The sequence below is a fragment of the Carettochelys insculpta genome, chromosome 3, assembly GCF_033958435.1.
Source record: "Carettochelys insculpta isolate YL-2023 chromosome 3, ASM3395843v1, whole genome shotgun sequence".
NCBI classification, from domain to species: Eukaryota; Metazoa; Chordata; order Testudines; family Carettochelyidae; genus Carettochelys; species Carettochelys insculpta.
In genome coordinates, this window is record NC_134139.1 from 153676193 (window position 1) to 153690422 (window position 14230).

At 41.7% G+C, this 14230-nt stretch overlaps 1 protein-coding gene across 1 annotated transcript in view; it reads left to right on the forward strand.

Annotated features, from left to right (window-relative positions):
• Positions 1-14230, forward strand: part of COL9A1 (collagen type IX alpha 1 chain) — a 105704-nt gene that overhangs the window by 9325 nt on the left and 82149 nt on the right. Inside the window, exon 5 of the mRNA XM_074988877.1 lies at positions 3931-4327. Coding sequence (XP_074844978.1) covers positions 3931-4327 — 397 coding nt within the window. The remainder of the gene's footprint in view (positions 1-3930; positions 4328-14230) is intronic.

Consider the following 14230-nt stretch of genomic DNA (forward strand, 5'->3'; position numbering starts at 1 on the left):
CTATGTCCAATCCAGCAGTGCCTGCAGATTTGCAGCACCAATTCTGTAGGGAAAAAGGAAATTCTACAAAGGATATAATTGTGCATTGCAAAATGGCAAAAAAATCCCCCCAGAAGTAATATAGGTGAAGGTACAACCACTTACTTTTTACTCCTAGCAAAAGTGCAAGAGTTAAAGTAAAAGTACAGGAGTTAAGGTTATGCGAGGGCAAATCTCGTCCCACACATTTCACCTCCCAACATACCATCTTATTCTGTTACTCAGGTAATAGCAAAGATGGGGTTCACAGGATGAGGAGGAGAAGCAATGGCAGCACTAGATTAATGTGGCTGCCAGTCCAGTCATATTCCTTCCTGCTGATGCTTTGGAGCCCCCTAGTGAAATGTGACTGCATGGTCTCAGGGATTTAGAGGCTCTATTGTTTATAGTGCAGCTCTTAGTCTGGAATGGCTAATTCACTATATGAACTGAACTGTGTTCGGAATTATTTGCTCATTTTTCTGCATAGGCCAGTCTAGTGGCTGAATTGTCATTAGTGAAAGGCCAGTAAACCCTACAAAGCCAAGGCAGATTGCCTTTTGTGGGGAACTTACTTCTCCTCTGGAAATTACTGTTTTTTTGTGCGATGCTTGACTGAGCAGTCCAACATGTCCCCATTCCTCATCAGGCTTAGTGAAACGTATGTCTCTTTTTGTAAGATTTTTAAATGTGGACAGATCAGGAAAAAACCCTAACTAATCAAAATGTTTCTCACAGTTTAATACCAGCACCTATAGCAACAACAGCATAATCTTTAAGCACTATGCTATCTGGTGAGATGCATTCCGACAGCTTTCTGGAAAGAAGCACATGTTGGCTATTTTAGATTGCAGTGTTGGAAGAACCAGATAATCCGTTTTTAAAGGGACGGCTCCAAATTTATGCCCTCCCGCAGGTGTCCTGACTTTTTCTTGAAAATGGGCAAATCATTCAATATTTTCTGTTTCCTCCCATCAGTATGGGTGGGTCCCACTGCTGGCCAGATCCCTGCTCGCCAGTTGCTCTCCCACCAGCAGTGAATGTGTGTGTGTGTGTGCTGGGGGGGATGCAGCAGAAGTTCGCTATAAGGGTCGGTGTGCAAAGCTAGTGGAAGGGCAAAGCTGCACTGTGTGGGTCTGGCCACTCCCCCTGCTGGTCCATCAGTTCAGCCCCTGCTGCATGCTGGCTCTTGAGTTCTGCCAACCTCCCATTTTTGTCTGGCACTGGCTATGCACTGTGAGCCGCAGTGGCTGGTGAGTGTGGCCAGGCAGTGGCAAGTTACATGTGATCTCTGCTGCCTACCCATTAGCCCTATATTCCTCCCCGCTCCACCATCCTCTTTCCACTTTGCTCCTTTGCCTCCCCCCCAGCCCTACTGCTCTCCCATGTCCACCCTGGTGGGGTGGGTCCAGCTCGCAGTGCCTTGTGGAGGACAAGCCAGCCAGCTCTTTCCTTCCCTGACTGTCTCTGGCTAGGCTGGTGCCCTGGGAAGGCCCAAGACCCTGTGTTCCCTGGTGCTGGCCAAGAGCTGCATCCTGCATGTGCCAAAAGCCCATGCAGCACTGGCACAGAAAAGCCTCTCCAGCCCTCAGCTAAGCTCTGGAGTGGTGAGTGGGAAGCAATTTCCAGCCTGCTCACACCTGGATCCTGCAGGCACCACAGCAGCCTCCAGGGATGCTCTCAACTTTCCCTGTGCAGCATCTGGGCAGGGACTGTACAGGGATATCCTCTTCACATCCTCCCTCTGGGTCCTGCTCCCAGGAAGCAAAAGGCTGTTCCATCCCCTAACCACCTTCTCCTGCTGAGCCCTGTCTCCCATCGGCTTTCCTGGGCCCTGGTGCACAATGTATCCTTAGGGCTTAATCCCTTCCTGCCTGGACTGCAGCTGGGGAACAGGAGGCAGCTGGGTTATGTCAGTGGCCCAGCAGGAGCCTGGAGCTGCCTTCCAACACTCTGGCTACGTCTACACGTGCAGCCAACATCGAAATAGCTTATTTTGATGTAGCGACATCGAAATAGTCTATTTCGATGAATAACGTCTACACGTCCTCCAGGGCCGGCAACGTCGATGTTCAACTTCGACGTTGCTCAGCCCAACATCGAAATAGGCACAGCGAGGGAACGTCTACACGCCAAAGTAGCACACATCGAAATAGGGATGCCAGGCACAGCTGCAGACAGGGTCACAGGGCGGACTCAACAGCAAGCCGCTCCCTTAAAGGGCCCCTCCCAGACACAGTTGCACTAAACAACACAAGATACACAGAGCTGACAACTGGTTGCAGACCCTGTGCCTGCAGCATAGATCCCCAGCTGCCGCAGAAGCAGCCAGAAGCCCTGGGCTAAGGGCTGCTGCCCACGGTGACCATAGAGCCCCGCAGGGGCTGGAGAGAGAGCATCTCTCAACCCCCCAGCTGATGGCTGCCATGGAGGACCCAGCAATTTCGACGTTGCGGGACGCGGATCGTCTACACGGTCCCTACTTCGACGTTGAACGTCGAAGTAGGGCGCTATTCCTATCTCCTCATGAGGTTAGCGACTTCGACGTCTCGCCACCTAACGTCAAAGTTGGTGCCGCTACTTCGAAGTAGCGTGCACGTGTAGACGCAGCTTCTGTGAGCAGGAAGGGACAAGCTGCTTTCAGCCACCAGGAGGAGAGATGATCTCTGTAAATACAGGGTCCAGGTCTGCCTCCCTTTCTCCTCCCCTGCAGCTTGAAGCAGCACCCATCCCTTCCCTCCCACATAGTGCTGAAAGGCAGCTGCTGGCCATATTCTGGTGTGAACCCTGGCAGACAGTGGAGAGGGAGGCATGGGACCCTGAGTGATCCCCAGGTTGCCTTGGGAAGACACAGCACCAGACAGCCAGAGAGGTGGGTCCAGCCAGATATGGAGGTGGGAGAACACTGGGCATGGATGGTTGGGTTAGTCAGTCACCCCTGCTGTGTTAGAAGGATGTATGGGAATCTCTGTGTTTGCCACCTCTCCCCATTTGAACAACAAAGTCTTAAAGATAACAAAATGAATAAAAAAGAGTCCAGCTTCACATATTTCTTTTTAATGGGCTCAGTCACCTTGATGTGAATTTGAACCTTTGTACTGTATAGTTCCCATTGATTGCTGTTGAACTTGCTTGAATATGAATAATTTTGCCAGTTGTCCAATATTCAGTGTAGGGAAATATGGTCACCATAAACAGTCGGTTGTTCTGGGTTTCAAAAGTATGTATTTTAAAGGGTACATAGTAAAATAAGTCACAGAATAAAAAGCAGAGGGATTAGGTGTTTCATAATAGTAAATCTGTTCTCTAGTGTATGTAGCACTGAAATTGAATACCACAGAATACAATGCATTTTTACGTGTGAGTTCTTACCTTTTATATAATTTTCTAACAAATAATCTGCTTCTGCTAAAGCAATTTCTAATACACAACGAATGGTTACTGTTGGATGGATCAACAACATGTGTTTGAAGAAACAATCCTGGAACTTTAGAAATAAAACAGTGCCGCATTGGTTAGAAAGAGCATTATAATGTCACACCAGATTTATAAAGCAGGAGTGACTGATTGATTGGGGGCCATAGGTGCACAGTACTATTATCAAAGACCTTGGTTTAATTCATACTATTGGTCTCTGGTTGCTTGAACTCTCGTGGACTGCGACCTCGGCATGAACATTATGTAGAATAGGATAAGCCCATACTGATGGAGCACAGGCCAGTGAAGAACCATTTAGGCCAAATAAAGAGCAACAATAATGGCTCAGAAAGGGTTTCCCTCTATTTCTCCTCAGCTGGATGGGTAGTAGCTGTATATGGTTCCTTTGAGTGATGGACTCTTATTGCTCTCAGAGGTGACAGTCGTAGAGGACTAGCCCCTTCAAAACAATCTATTTTACTTGATCCTATACAGGTTTTTGTATCCCAATGGACTGCCTGATGAATATTCCTTTCTTACTACATTTCGGATGACTGGAAGCACCCTTCAGAAAAGCTGGAATATTTGGCAGGTCCAGGATTCATCAGGAAAAGAACAAGTTGGAGTGAAGCTTAATAGTCAAACAAAGGCTCTTGAGTTTTCCTATAAAGGGCTGGATGGAAGTCTCCAGACTGCAACCTTTTCAAATTTGCCTTTTTTGTTTGATTCCCAATGGCACAAGATTATGATCAGTGTGGAAAAGAGTAATGCCACTCTTTTTATTGACTGTACTTTGATAAAATCTTTAAAGATAAAACCCAGGGGCAAAATCAACGTTGATGGCTTTGCGCTACTTGGAAAACTTACAAATAATCCTCAAATTTCAGTTCCGGTAAGTTGCAAAATCTTATAGTACGGAAAAAGTGCTAGAAAATCTTAACTATTGTAACTTCTTTTTTTTTTGGATGATCACACCTTCAAATATTTTCCTGATCATGGGAATGCAAGAAATGGGTCTCAGGGTTTGAAATTGGAGGTAAACAACAGTTAATGCCTTTCAAACTTTGTACATATAGAACTTGAATAAGCAAAAAGAGTTTGTTTCCAGGGAAGTGTCAGAAAAATGGAAATAGACAGGTACTGAAAAAATTATTGAAAGCTAGGCTCTGTCCTGTATCTGGTCCAAAAACATGTCTTATACTTAGGCTGTGTCTACACATGCCCCCTCCAAAAGGAGGGGGCGTGTTAATGAGTCAGTTCAGAAGATGCTAATGAGGTGCTGACATGAATATGCAGTGCCTCATTTAGCATAATGGCAGCCACGCATGATTCAAAAATGCCACTTTCAGAACGCACATGGCTCGTATAGACGGGGGCCTTTTGAAAGGACCCCGCTGACTTCAAAAGTCCCTTCTACCTATTTTGTTTTGGGAAGAAAGGGCTTTTGAAGTCAGGCAGGTCCTTGCGAAAGGCCCCTGTCTACATGGGCAGCGTGCATTCCGAAAGCAGCACTTTTGAATAGTGCATAGCTGCCATTATGCTAATGAGGCACTGCATATTCATGTCAGCACCTCATTAGCATCTCCTAAACTGCCTCACTAACAAGCCCCTTCTGTAAATGCATGAACTATAACAGTACTAAACATGCTATCCATGATCAATGGTAGTTTATTAGGTTGCAGCTATTTTTGCTATTGCTCAGTAACATAATTTACAAATACCAAATCTTATGTATAAACTACCATTGATCATGCATAGCATGTTTAGTACCATTATAGTTAGTGTATTTACCAAAATGAAGGTATTTACTCCTTGAAATGAGAAATTCTGCCCTCTGCTATACCTGAAAAAATATTAATCAATTGTATTGCCTGGATAAAGCTGAAAGCAGAATGTTACTCCTTGTTTGTGTAAATGGGAACTATGGATGTGCATTTTTAACTGGTTAATTGGCTAATGGGTAAGCCTTACTCTAAACGGATGAGTTAGCCTGCCATGGGCAGGTGGCTGCTTCAGCCTATGGGGCCTGCCACAGGCTGGACCTCTCCAGCCCTTTTGGAGCAGCCCAGGTCTGCTCCCCATTCATGGTTTGTGCCCCCCCCATTTAATCACTTAACTTGTAAAATATTAAATTTAACCAGTTAACCAATTAAAAGAGGTTTTGCATCCCTAATGGGAATATTATTAAAATAAATAACCTTTGTTTCTTCACATGAAATACGTATGAATGGGCAGGTGTTTGCTTCATGAAGTACATCGTTTGGACCCAGTCCTATTTTAGTCCTCCTCCTTATGCCATTGAAGTAGAAGACCTGCTGCTCTTTTGGGGAGAGTACCAATGAAAGTGGCACATGGTGAATTTCAAATGTTTCTTCCTCCTTTGCAATGAAAACTGGTAATAAGACCCTCAGTTTCGATTCTGGTCAATCAGCTTATTTCAGAGAAAAACTATGATCAGTGTGAAGTAAGGAAAGTGAAGTATTCCTAGTTTGTGACAGATAGAAAAAAAATTGCTGCTGCCACATCTCCGCTCTGCCTTGTAGATACTTGTGACAGTGTTTTCTCGGCTAATTAGTTACAATGTACCTTATGTCTAATAATGTAAGAGACCTCTGCTTGATGGCAGCAGTGAAATGCAAGTTATTTTTGGATTCAGTATGTAAGATGAAAAAAAAAAGCTTAAAAATGAGGAGGAAAAATTCTCAGAGCATTGCAAAATCTAATGTGCTACCTTCTTTGTTTCCCCCATGGCACCTGAGTTCTCTTAAGTATTTTGGAAATGGGTAATGTGAATGGTAATAATATATGGTACTAAAAAAAAGATTCTTTCAAGGATATTGATTTGTAGGTTGAGTGACAAAAAAGGAAATCAGGTAACAAACCGTAACCAATTTCTATTACCCTCCATCCAAGATTTGCACCAGGATCTAACTGAAATGAGAACACATACAAACAAAACTGAATTAGGATGTGATCTTCTTGCATTAAACTCTATGCGGAGTGCTCCAACCATTAGCTAATATTTAGCATTGTGTATACTTTAAGGGGAATGTATCTTGCAGTATAAAAAATGCTCTCAATGTCCTTTAATCTATGAAACCTGAAGCACCTTTAGATTTTAAACTATTCAGGCCCCATCATCTTTATATTTATATAAAAACTGCATTACATTTCCTGAAAAGAAATTAGTTTTTCTTGAAAATGGCATTTTGGCCATAAACTGTCATAGATGCCTGGAAATGATATTTCTATACACTGACATGGCTGCAGATTGGAAAACAGCAGCAGCCGACAAATTAAAGGAGTTTCATTATGGTCTAAGCAATGCTGGAGGAATGTATTGTGCAAATAATATACTTAACATGCATGTTTTCGTGGCAACAGCATATCTGCCACAAATGTTAAATTGCACCTGGGAAGGTTTTCAGTTTCCATCCTTCTTAACACATCACACAACACCCTCCTCTGCCTCTCTGCAACGCCATTGAATTCCATGGAGCTGCAGGATGTGAGTGAGAAGAAGGAGATAGCCTTACATGGTTGCAGTAATTAATGTCTATGCAGTTATTTCAAGTATTGTAAGCAGAAATTGTTAAGTATACTACAGATGTTAATTGATGTCCTAGTTGAAGGTAGAGAAAATTCAAAAGAATGAACAAACATAATTCTGGCAGCAATTTATGAACCAACATATGCAGACATTTTTCCTGCGTCTAAACATTTGCCATCATTGGCATAATTCTTTTTTGGTGGGGGTGGTGGGTATTTGGTTGCCTACCCTTGTGTTTCAGTTCCTACTCCCCTCATTCCTGAGCCTCCCTTACGAGGGAGCCTCCTCTTTCTCTTATCCACACAGTGTATGACCTGGTACTTCCAGCAGTGCCATTCTCAGCCGATTCTCCTACATTCTGCCATAGACTATTAGGCTTCCTGTGCGCCAGACCCCAGCATCAGCTGGCCTGGCCATTCCCAAATTTGAGTGGCATTGGCTGGTGTATCATGTCTCAGTGCCACTCACAGAAATGAGGAGTGGCCAGATCAAATTCCAATGCATTGCAACCATGTAGTCAGAGCAGTGCTTAATACCACTCTGCCAGCAGCCATACTAATTTCATAAGGGACAAATACTCAGAAAAGAAAGGGCCGTGCTCACCATCTGTGTGGCCTGTAAAAATCTGATCAAGTGCAAAATTCTGATGTTTGTGTGGGATGACTTCCTCCTCTCCTATCCCAATTGGTGCCACTGTGCCCAAAATTCACACTGGAGTCTGTATGTTTGAGGTCAGTGATTGTTTTGGGTGTGCAAAGAGTGGTAGTATCCTTTCGTTAACAAACTCCCAGCATTCAGAAACAAAGTGACATTGCTGTGATTATCTAGTCTAACCTCCTGCATAACACAGACCATAGGACTTCCCTGAATTCACTCCTACTGGAACTAAAACAAATCTTTTAGGAAAATACCCACTTGATTTAAAAATTGCCAGCAAAAAAGTGACAGTGAATAAACTATACCCCTCAGTAAATTGTTGCGGTTGTTACTAACCCCTCACAGTTATTTTTTTTTTACCCAATTTGAAATCTGAAGTAACCTAGCTACAATGTCCAGCTATCAGTCCTTGTTATACCTTTGTCTGCTAGATTGAAGACTCCATTACCAAATTTTTATTTCTGATAGACTTATAAGTTCAAGTCACCCTTAACCTTCTTGTTAAGCTAAATAGACCCAATAAACTCAGTCTAGCACTATAAAATCATGATTTTCAATCCTTTATCATGGCTCTCCTGTGAACCCTCTCGAGTTTATCAACTCCCTTCTTGAATCGTGGATGCCAGAATAGGTCACAGCAGTTCAAACAGCAGTTGAACGTCTGTCAAATACCAAGGTAATATATAACCTCTGTGATTCTACTCAAGAGTCCTAGTTTATACAGCTCAGGAGTGCATTACCCTGTTTGGATGCAGCATCACGCTGGGAGCTCATGAATGATGACTCATGATTGTGAGGAAAAGCTTAAACATGTGACCAGAACAAATCCTAAGAATTCAAAATCAGAACGTAAATGAAGAACTTCAAATTTGTTACTTTAAAAACCCAAACCTTATTATGTTCTTGTGGTTTTTTGGAGGCTGACTCAAAGTTTTCAACTTTGCAGTACTATATTAATTTCTTTGGGATCTTTTACCAAGGATTAGGCATGGTGTAAGCTGGCATAGCTCCAAGGACGTTTTCTTAGGTACAGGTGATTGCAAGATGCACAAAGATATAAAAAGCTGGCTTTTCTACTACCACCCACCTAATGGAACAAAGGGCCAACATTTCTGCCTGGGAAATAAAAACAAAGACGTAGGGCATGAAAATTATTTGTGGTCAACTAAGGGATTTAAAGTTACAGACTGTCATAGGGTTAAAATTAAATTTTAGCTCTTTATTCCAGTAAAACTGAATCAAGTCATGTTAATAATGCATCAAATTATCCTAAGGTATTTTAGTTGTCAATCTTACTACTTTTATGAAAAGACTCAGTCAAAACCAAGACATAAGTTGAAAGGATGCAGTGCATGGTAAAAGACAGACCTTGCAAACTAGAAATGTTTTTAACGGAGAAGGTAATTAATCTTAGGAACAAAATTACCAAGATGTGAGGTAGATTCACCATCACATGAAATCTTTAAATCAAGTCTGTATATATTTCTAAAAAAATAAAATCTATCTCAATCTAAATTTGTGGGCTGGCACAGGAAGTACTTAATAAACTCCTATGGCTTGTGTTATGCAGGAGGTCAAATTAGGGCATCATTATAGTCCTCTCTGACCTTAAAAGCTATAGAAACAACATGCCGTAAATACATGACACAGATAATATGCAATTTGATGGACCATTAACACTAACAGTTTCATTTATCTTGCACTAGTACAGGTTTCTTCCTGCCTTTTTTGCTTCTCTTTGACCTGAATAACAAAATCAGTTGCTTGTGGAGGTGCAGTGGTGAGTGGGGAGGGGAGGAGTTCTAAGAATTTCACTCTAGTTGACTGTGCTGTATGCTACATAAATATCTCAACATTCTGTATACTACATTCAGTATCTCATTATTTGGCGTAGTGGGGGGCAAGACACATTTCAATGTGTTTGGAATATAATACAGCATAATTTTGAACAGAAATAAGTTGTGTTTCCTCTTCTCCTTTTCCAGAATTTTACTAGGCTCTATTTATCGTACAGAATACCTTGGCGTCTAATAGGTGTACAAGAAAAATATTGTTATTTTAAGAGTAATTCCTTGTTGTTAATTGTCACTAAGATTGCTTAGGAGAGTTGTTAGTGTAGCTCTGTTTGAAAATTATGTTGGCCTTTGAGCCTTTCCATGGATTTATGTCCAAGATTTCTGGTATGTTTTCAGACGCTAAATGTTTCTGTGGCTTTACATTGTACGCTATGGCTCTTTTTTATCTAAGGCTAAACAAAATAATCCATTGCAGACACGAAACAATGCGGCGTATATTACAGTTTGAAAACTGTAAAAGAAAACTCTGTTGAAAATAGGCCTTAAGCCCTTTCTGTTCACATACTGAATGCCCTGTCTGGAGTTTCAGATGATGTAAAACTGGTGAAGCTCCATTGAGTTCATGGCACTACTCCATTTTATAACAACAGAAGATCTGCACCCAAAGGATCTCAAAAGTATTTGGATTTCCTTCTGAGGAGCTCGGCCTCAGTCTCCCCCTAGTTATCGTTATATGCCAGTTATAGAAGTCAGTGTGTTCTTCCTAGGTTATTCCTGTTATGGAAACCAGGGAAGGAATAAAAATTCAGTAAAAAAGTAATAAAGTGGCTGCTGCTACAGCATGTTGTGCTCTCACTGCTTTTTAGAAAACTGTGCCACATGGGTTCAGCGTGTATGTAGAATATCTGTGATTTGTTTGACTATAAATGCAATGATGGAAGATGATAAGCTACTTGTCAGAGACTGTAATGTGGACCGTGAGGCGTATTGGTTAAACGGGAGTCAGGTCTAGTGAATAGAGCAGTGATTGGACCACATGTAGGGGTGGCCGTGGAGTCTCAGTGCACTGTCTTCACCCCAATTGATGGCTTTTCAGCTCCCATTGGCCAGGGACTGGAGTCCTCCTATATCTGAACTTCTCACAGAGCCTACATCACCACACTCCCTTCTTCACCCAAACCTGCTCCAGCCCTGAGCCCCCTCCTACATACCAACCACCTACCAGAGCCTGCATCCTGCACCCCCTTCCACACTCCAACCCCCGGGCCCAGGCCATAGGCCTTGCCACACTCTTACACCATGGGCCCAGCCCAAAGCATACAGCATGCCCAAAAGAAGGGGCATGTGAGCTAAAACCTTTATCAGTGTTTCTAACACTGCTCAAATATATTTATTCCCAGATAATTTCGATTATAGGACAGTCCTGTAGGCTAAACATCACAGAAAGAACTGCAATTTAATGATGAGTAATACTTCTCTTGTATGTATGTATGTAATTACCACAGTGTAAAAGAAATTGGAACATAGAAAATACTAACAATGAAATCCTAGTTCCTCTTGAGTCAATGGGAGATTTACCATTGATTTAAGTGGGTCAGGATTTAGCCCTACTTTTTAAAGAATGTTTATATATATGCTTACTCCAGCAAATACAGGTAGAACCTCACTAATCTGGAACGCTCTCATCCAGCAACATCCGTAATCAGGCATGATTTTAGTTAAACTGTTTGGAAGGACAGAACAAGTCGTGCAGGTAGCAGAGTGGCATTATGTGTAAAAGAAAATGTAGAATCAAATGAAGTAAAAATCTTAAATGAATTCAAAGGTTCCATGGAATCTCTACAGATAGAAGTTACATGCTCTAATAAGAATATAGCAGTAGGGATATAAAATCAATCACCTGACTAGGACAGTGATAGTGACTACGAAATGCTATGGGAGATTAGGGAGGTGATCAAAATAAAAAAACTCAATAACCATGGGGACTTCAATTATCCACATATTGACTGGGTACATGTCACCTCAGGACAAGACGTGGAGATAAAATTTCTTGATACCTTAAACAATTGCTTCTTGGAGTAGCTAGTACAGGAACCCACAAGGGGACAGGCAGTTGTTGATACAGTTCTGAGTGAAACTCAGGGTCTGGTCCAGGAAGTAACTGTAACAGGACTGCTTGGAAATAGTGACCATAATATAATAACATTTAACATTCCTGTGGTGGGAAGAAGACCTCAGCATTCCAACACTGTGGCATTTAATTTCAGAAAGGGAAACTGTGCAAAAACGAGAAGATTAGTTAAATGGAAATTAAAAGGTACAGTGACTGAAATACAATCCTTTCAAGCTGCTTGGAAACTTTTAAAAGACACCATGATAGAGGCCCAATTTAAATGTATACCCCAAATTTAAAAAAACAACAACACACAGTAAAAGACCCCAAAAAAAGTCAATGTGGCTTAACAACCATGTAAAAGAAGCGGTGAGAGATAAAAAGGCATCTTTAAAAAAGTGGAAGTCAAATCCTAGTGAGGAAAATAGAAAGGAGTGTAAACACTGCCAAATTAAATGTAAAAATGTGGTAAGAAAAGCCAGAAAGGAGTTTGAAGAACAGCTAGCCAAAAACTCAAAATCAATAACAAAATGTTTTTTAAGTGCATCAGAAGCTGGAAGCCTGGTAAACAACCAATAGGGCCCTTAAACAATTGAGATACAAAAGGGGCACTCAAAGATGACAAAGTCATTGCGGAGAAACTCAGTGAATTCTTTGCTTCAGTCTTCATGACTGAGGATGCTAGGCAGATTCCCAAACCTGAGCCATCCATTGTAGGTGGCAAATCTGAGGAATTATCCAATACTGAGGTGTCATTAGAGGAGGTTTTGAAACTGATTGATAAACTTAATAGGAACAAGTCACTGGGACCAGATGGCATTTACCGAAGAGTTCTGAAAGAACTCAGATGTGAAATTGTGGAACTGTTAACTGTGGTTTGTAACCTATTCTTTAAATCAGTTTCTGTACCCAATGACTGGAAGATAGCTAATGTAATGCCAATATTTAAAACGTGGTCTAGAGGTGAGCCCGGCAATTACAGACCCGTAAGTCTAATGTCAGTACCAGGCACATTAGTTGAAGCCATAGTATAGAATAAAATTGTCAGACCCACAGAAGAACATGATTTGTAGGGCAAAAGACAGTATGGTTTCTGTAAAGGGAAATCATGTCTTACTAATCTATTAGAGTTCTTTGAAGTGGTCAACAAACATGTGAATAAGGGGCATCCAGTATATATAGTGTACTTGGATTTCTAAAAAGCCTTTGACAAGGCCCCTCACCAAAGGCTTTTACCTAAATTATGTTGTCATGGGATAAGACGGAAGAGCCTTTCATGGATTGAGTACTGGTTAAAAGGCAGAAAACAGAGGGTGGACTAAGTGATAAATTTTCAAAATGGAGAAGGGTAACTAGTGGTGTTTCCCCAAGGGTCAGTCGTAGGGCCAATCCTATTGAACTTTTTCGTAAATGATCTGGAAAAAAGAGGTAAACTGTGAGGTGGCACAGTTTACAGATAACAGTAAACTGCCCAAGATAGTTAAGACCAATGCAGACTGTGAAGAACATCAAAAGGATCTCACAATACTGAGTGACTGGGCAACAAAAATGGCAAAAGAAATTTAATATGGATAAATGTAAAGTAATGCACGTTTGGAAAAAATAACATTAACTGTACATACAGTATGATGGGGGCTAATTTAGAGATAATTCATTAGGAAAGAGATTTTGGAGTCATTGTGGCTAGTTCTCTGAAAACATCCATGCAATGTGCAGCAGGAGTCCTAAAAGCAAAGAGGATATTAGGAATCATTAAAAAAGGGATAGCGAATAAGACGGAATGTATCTTATTGCCCTTATATAAAACCATGGTACATCCACATATTGAATACTGTGTACAGACATGGTCTTCTCATTTCAGAAAAATATATTGACCTTAGAAAAGGTTCAAAAAAGGGCAGCTGAAATAATTAGGGGTTTGGAATGGGTTCCATATGAAGAGAGATTAAAGAGACCAGGACTTTTCATCTTAGAAAACAGACTAAGGGGGGATATGATAGAGGTACATAAAATTATGAGTGGTGTGGAGAAAGCAAACAAGGAAAAATTATTTAGTTGTTTCCATAAGATCAGAACTAGATGAAACCAAATGAAATGAATGAGCAGCAGGTTTAAAACAAATAAAAGGAAGTTTTTCTTCACACAGCGCACAATCAGCCTGTGGAACTCCTTGCCAGAGGGGGCTGTGAAGGGTAGGACTGTAACAGGATTTAAAAAAGAGCTAGATAAATTCATGAAGGTTAGGTTTTTCAATGTCTATTAGGCAGGATGGGAAGGGAATGGTGTCCCTAACCTCTGTTTGTCAGAGGGTGGAGATGGATGGCAGGAGAGAGATTGCTTGATTGTCACCTCTTTGGTCCACCCCCTCTGGGGCACCTGGTTTTGGCCACTTTTGGCAGACAGTATACTGGGCTCGATGGACTTTTGGTCTGACCCAGTATGGCTGTTCTTATGCCCACTTATCATGGGTGTGGCCATGTTTCCCTCAGTTCCAGAACGTTTGTTTACAACCACCAGTCTTGGCTCTCAGTGTTTACCCCAAAGGTCTTCTAAGAACCCAGTAAACAGTGAAAGTATTAGTAATTTGCTGGACAATATTGACCTCCTGTAGTCCAGCAAATTCTCTTGTTCAGCACCAGTTAGGTCCTGAAGGTGCTGAGTTCAAGAGGTACTTTGCTG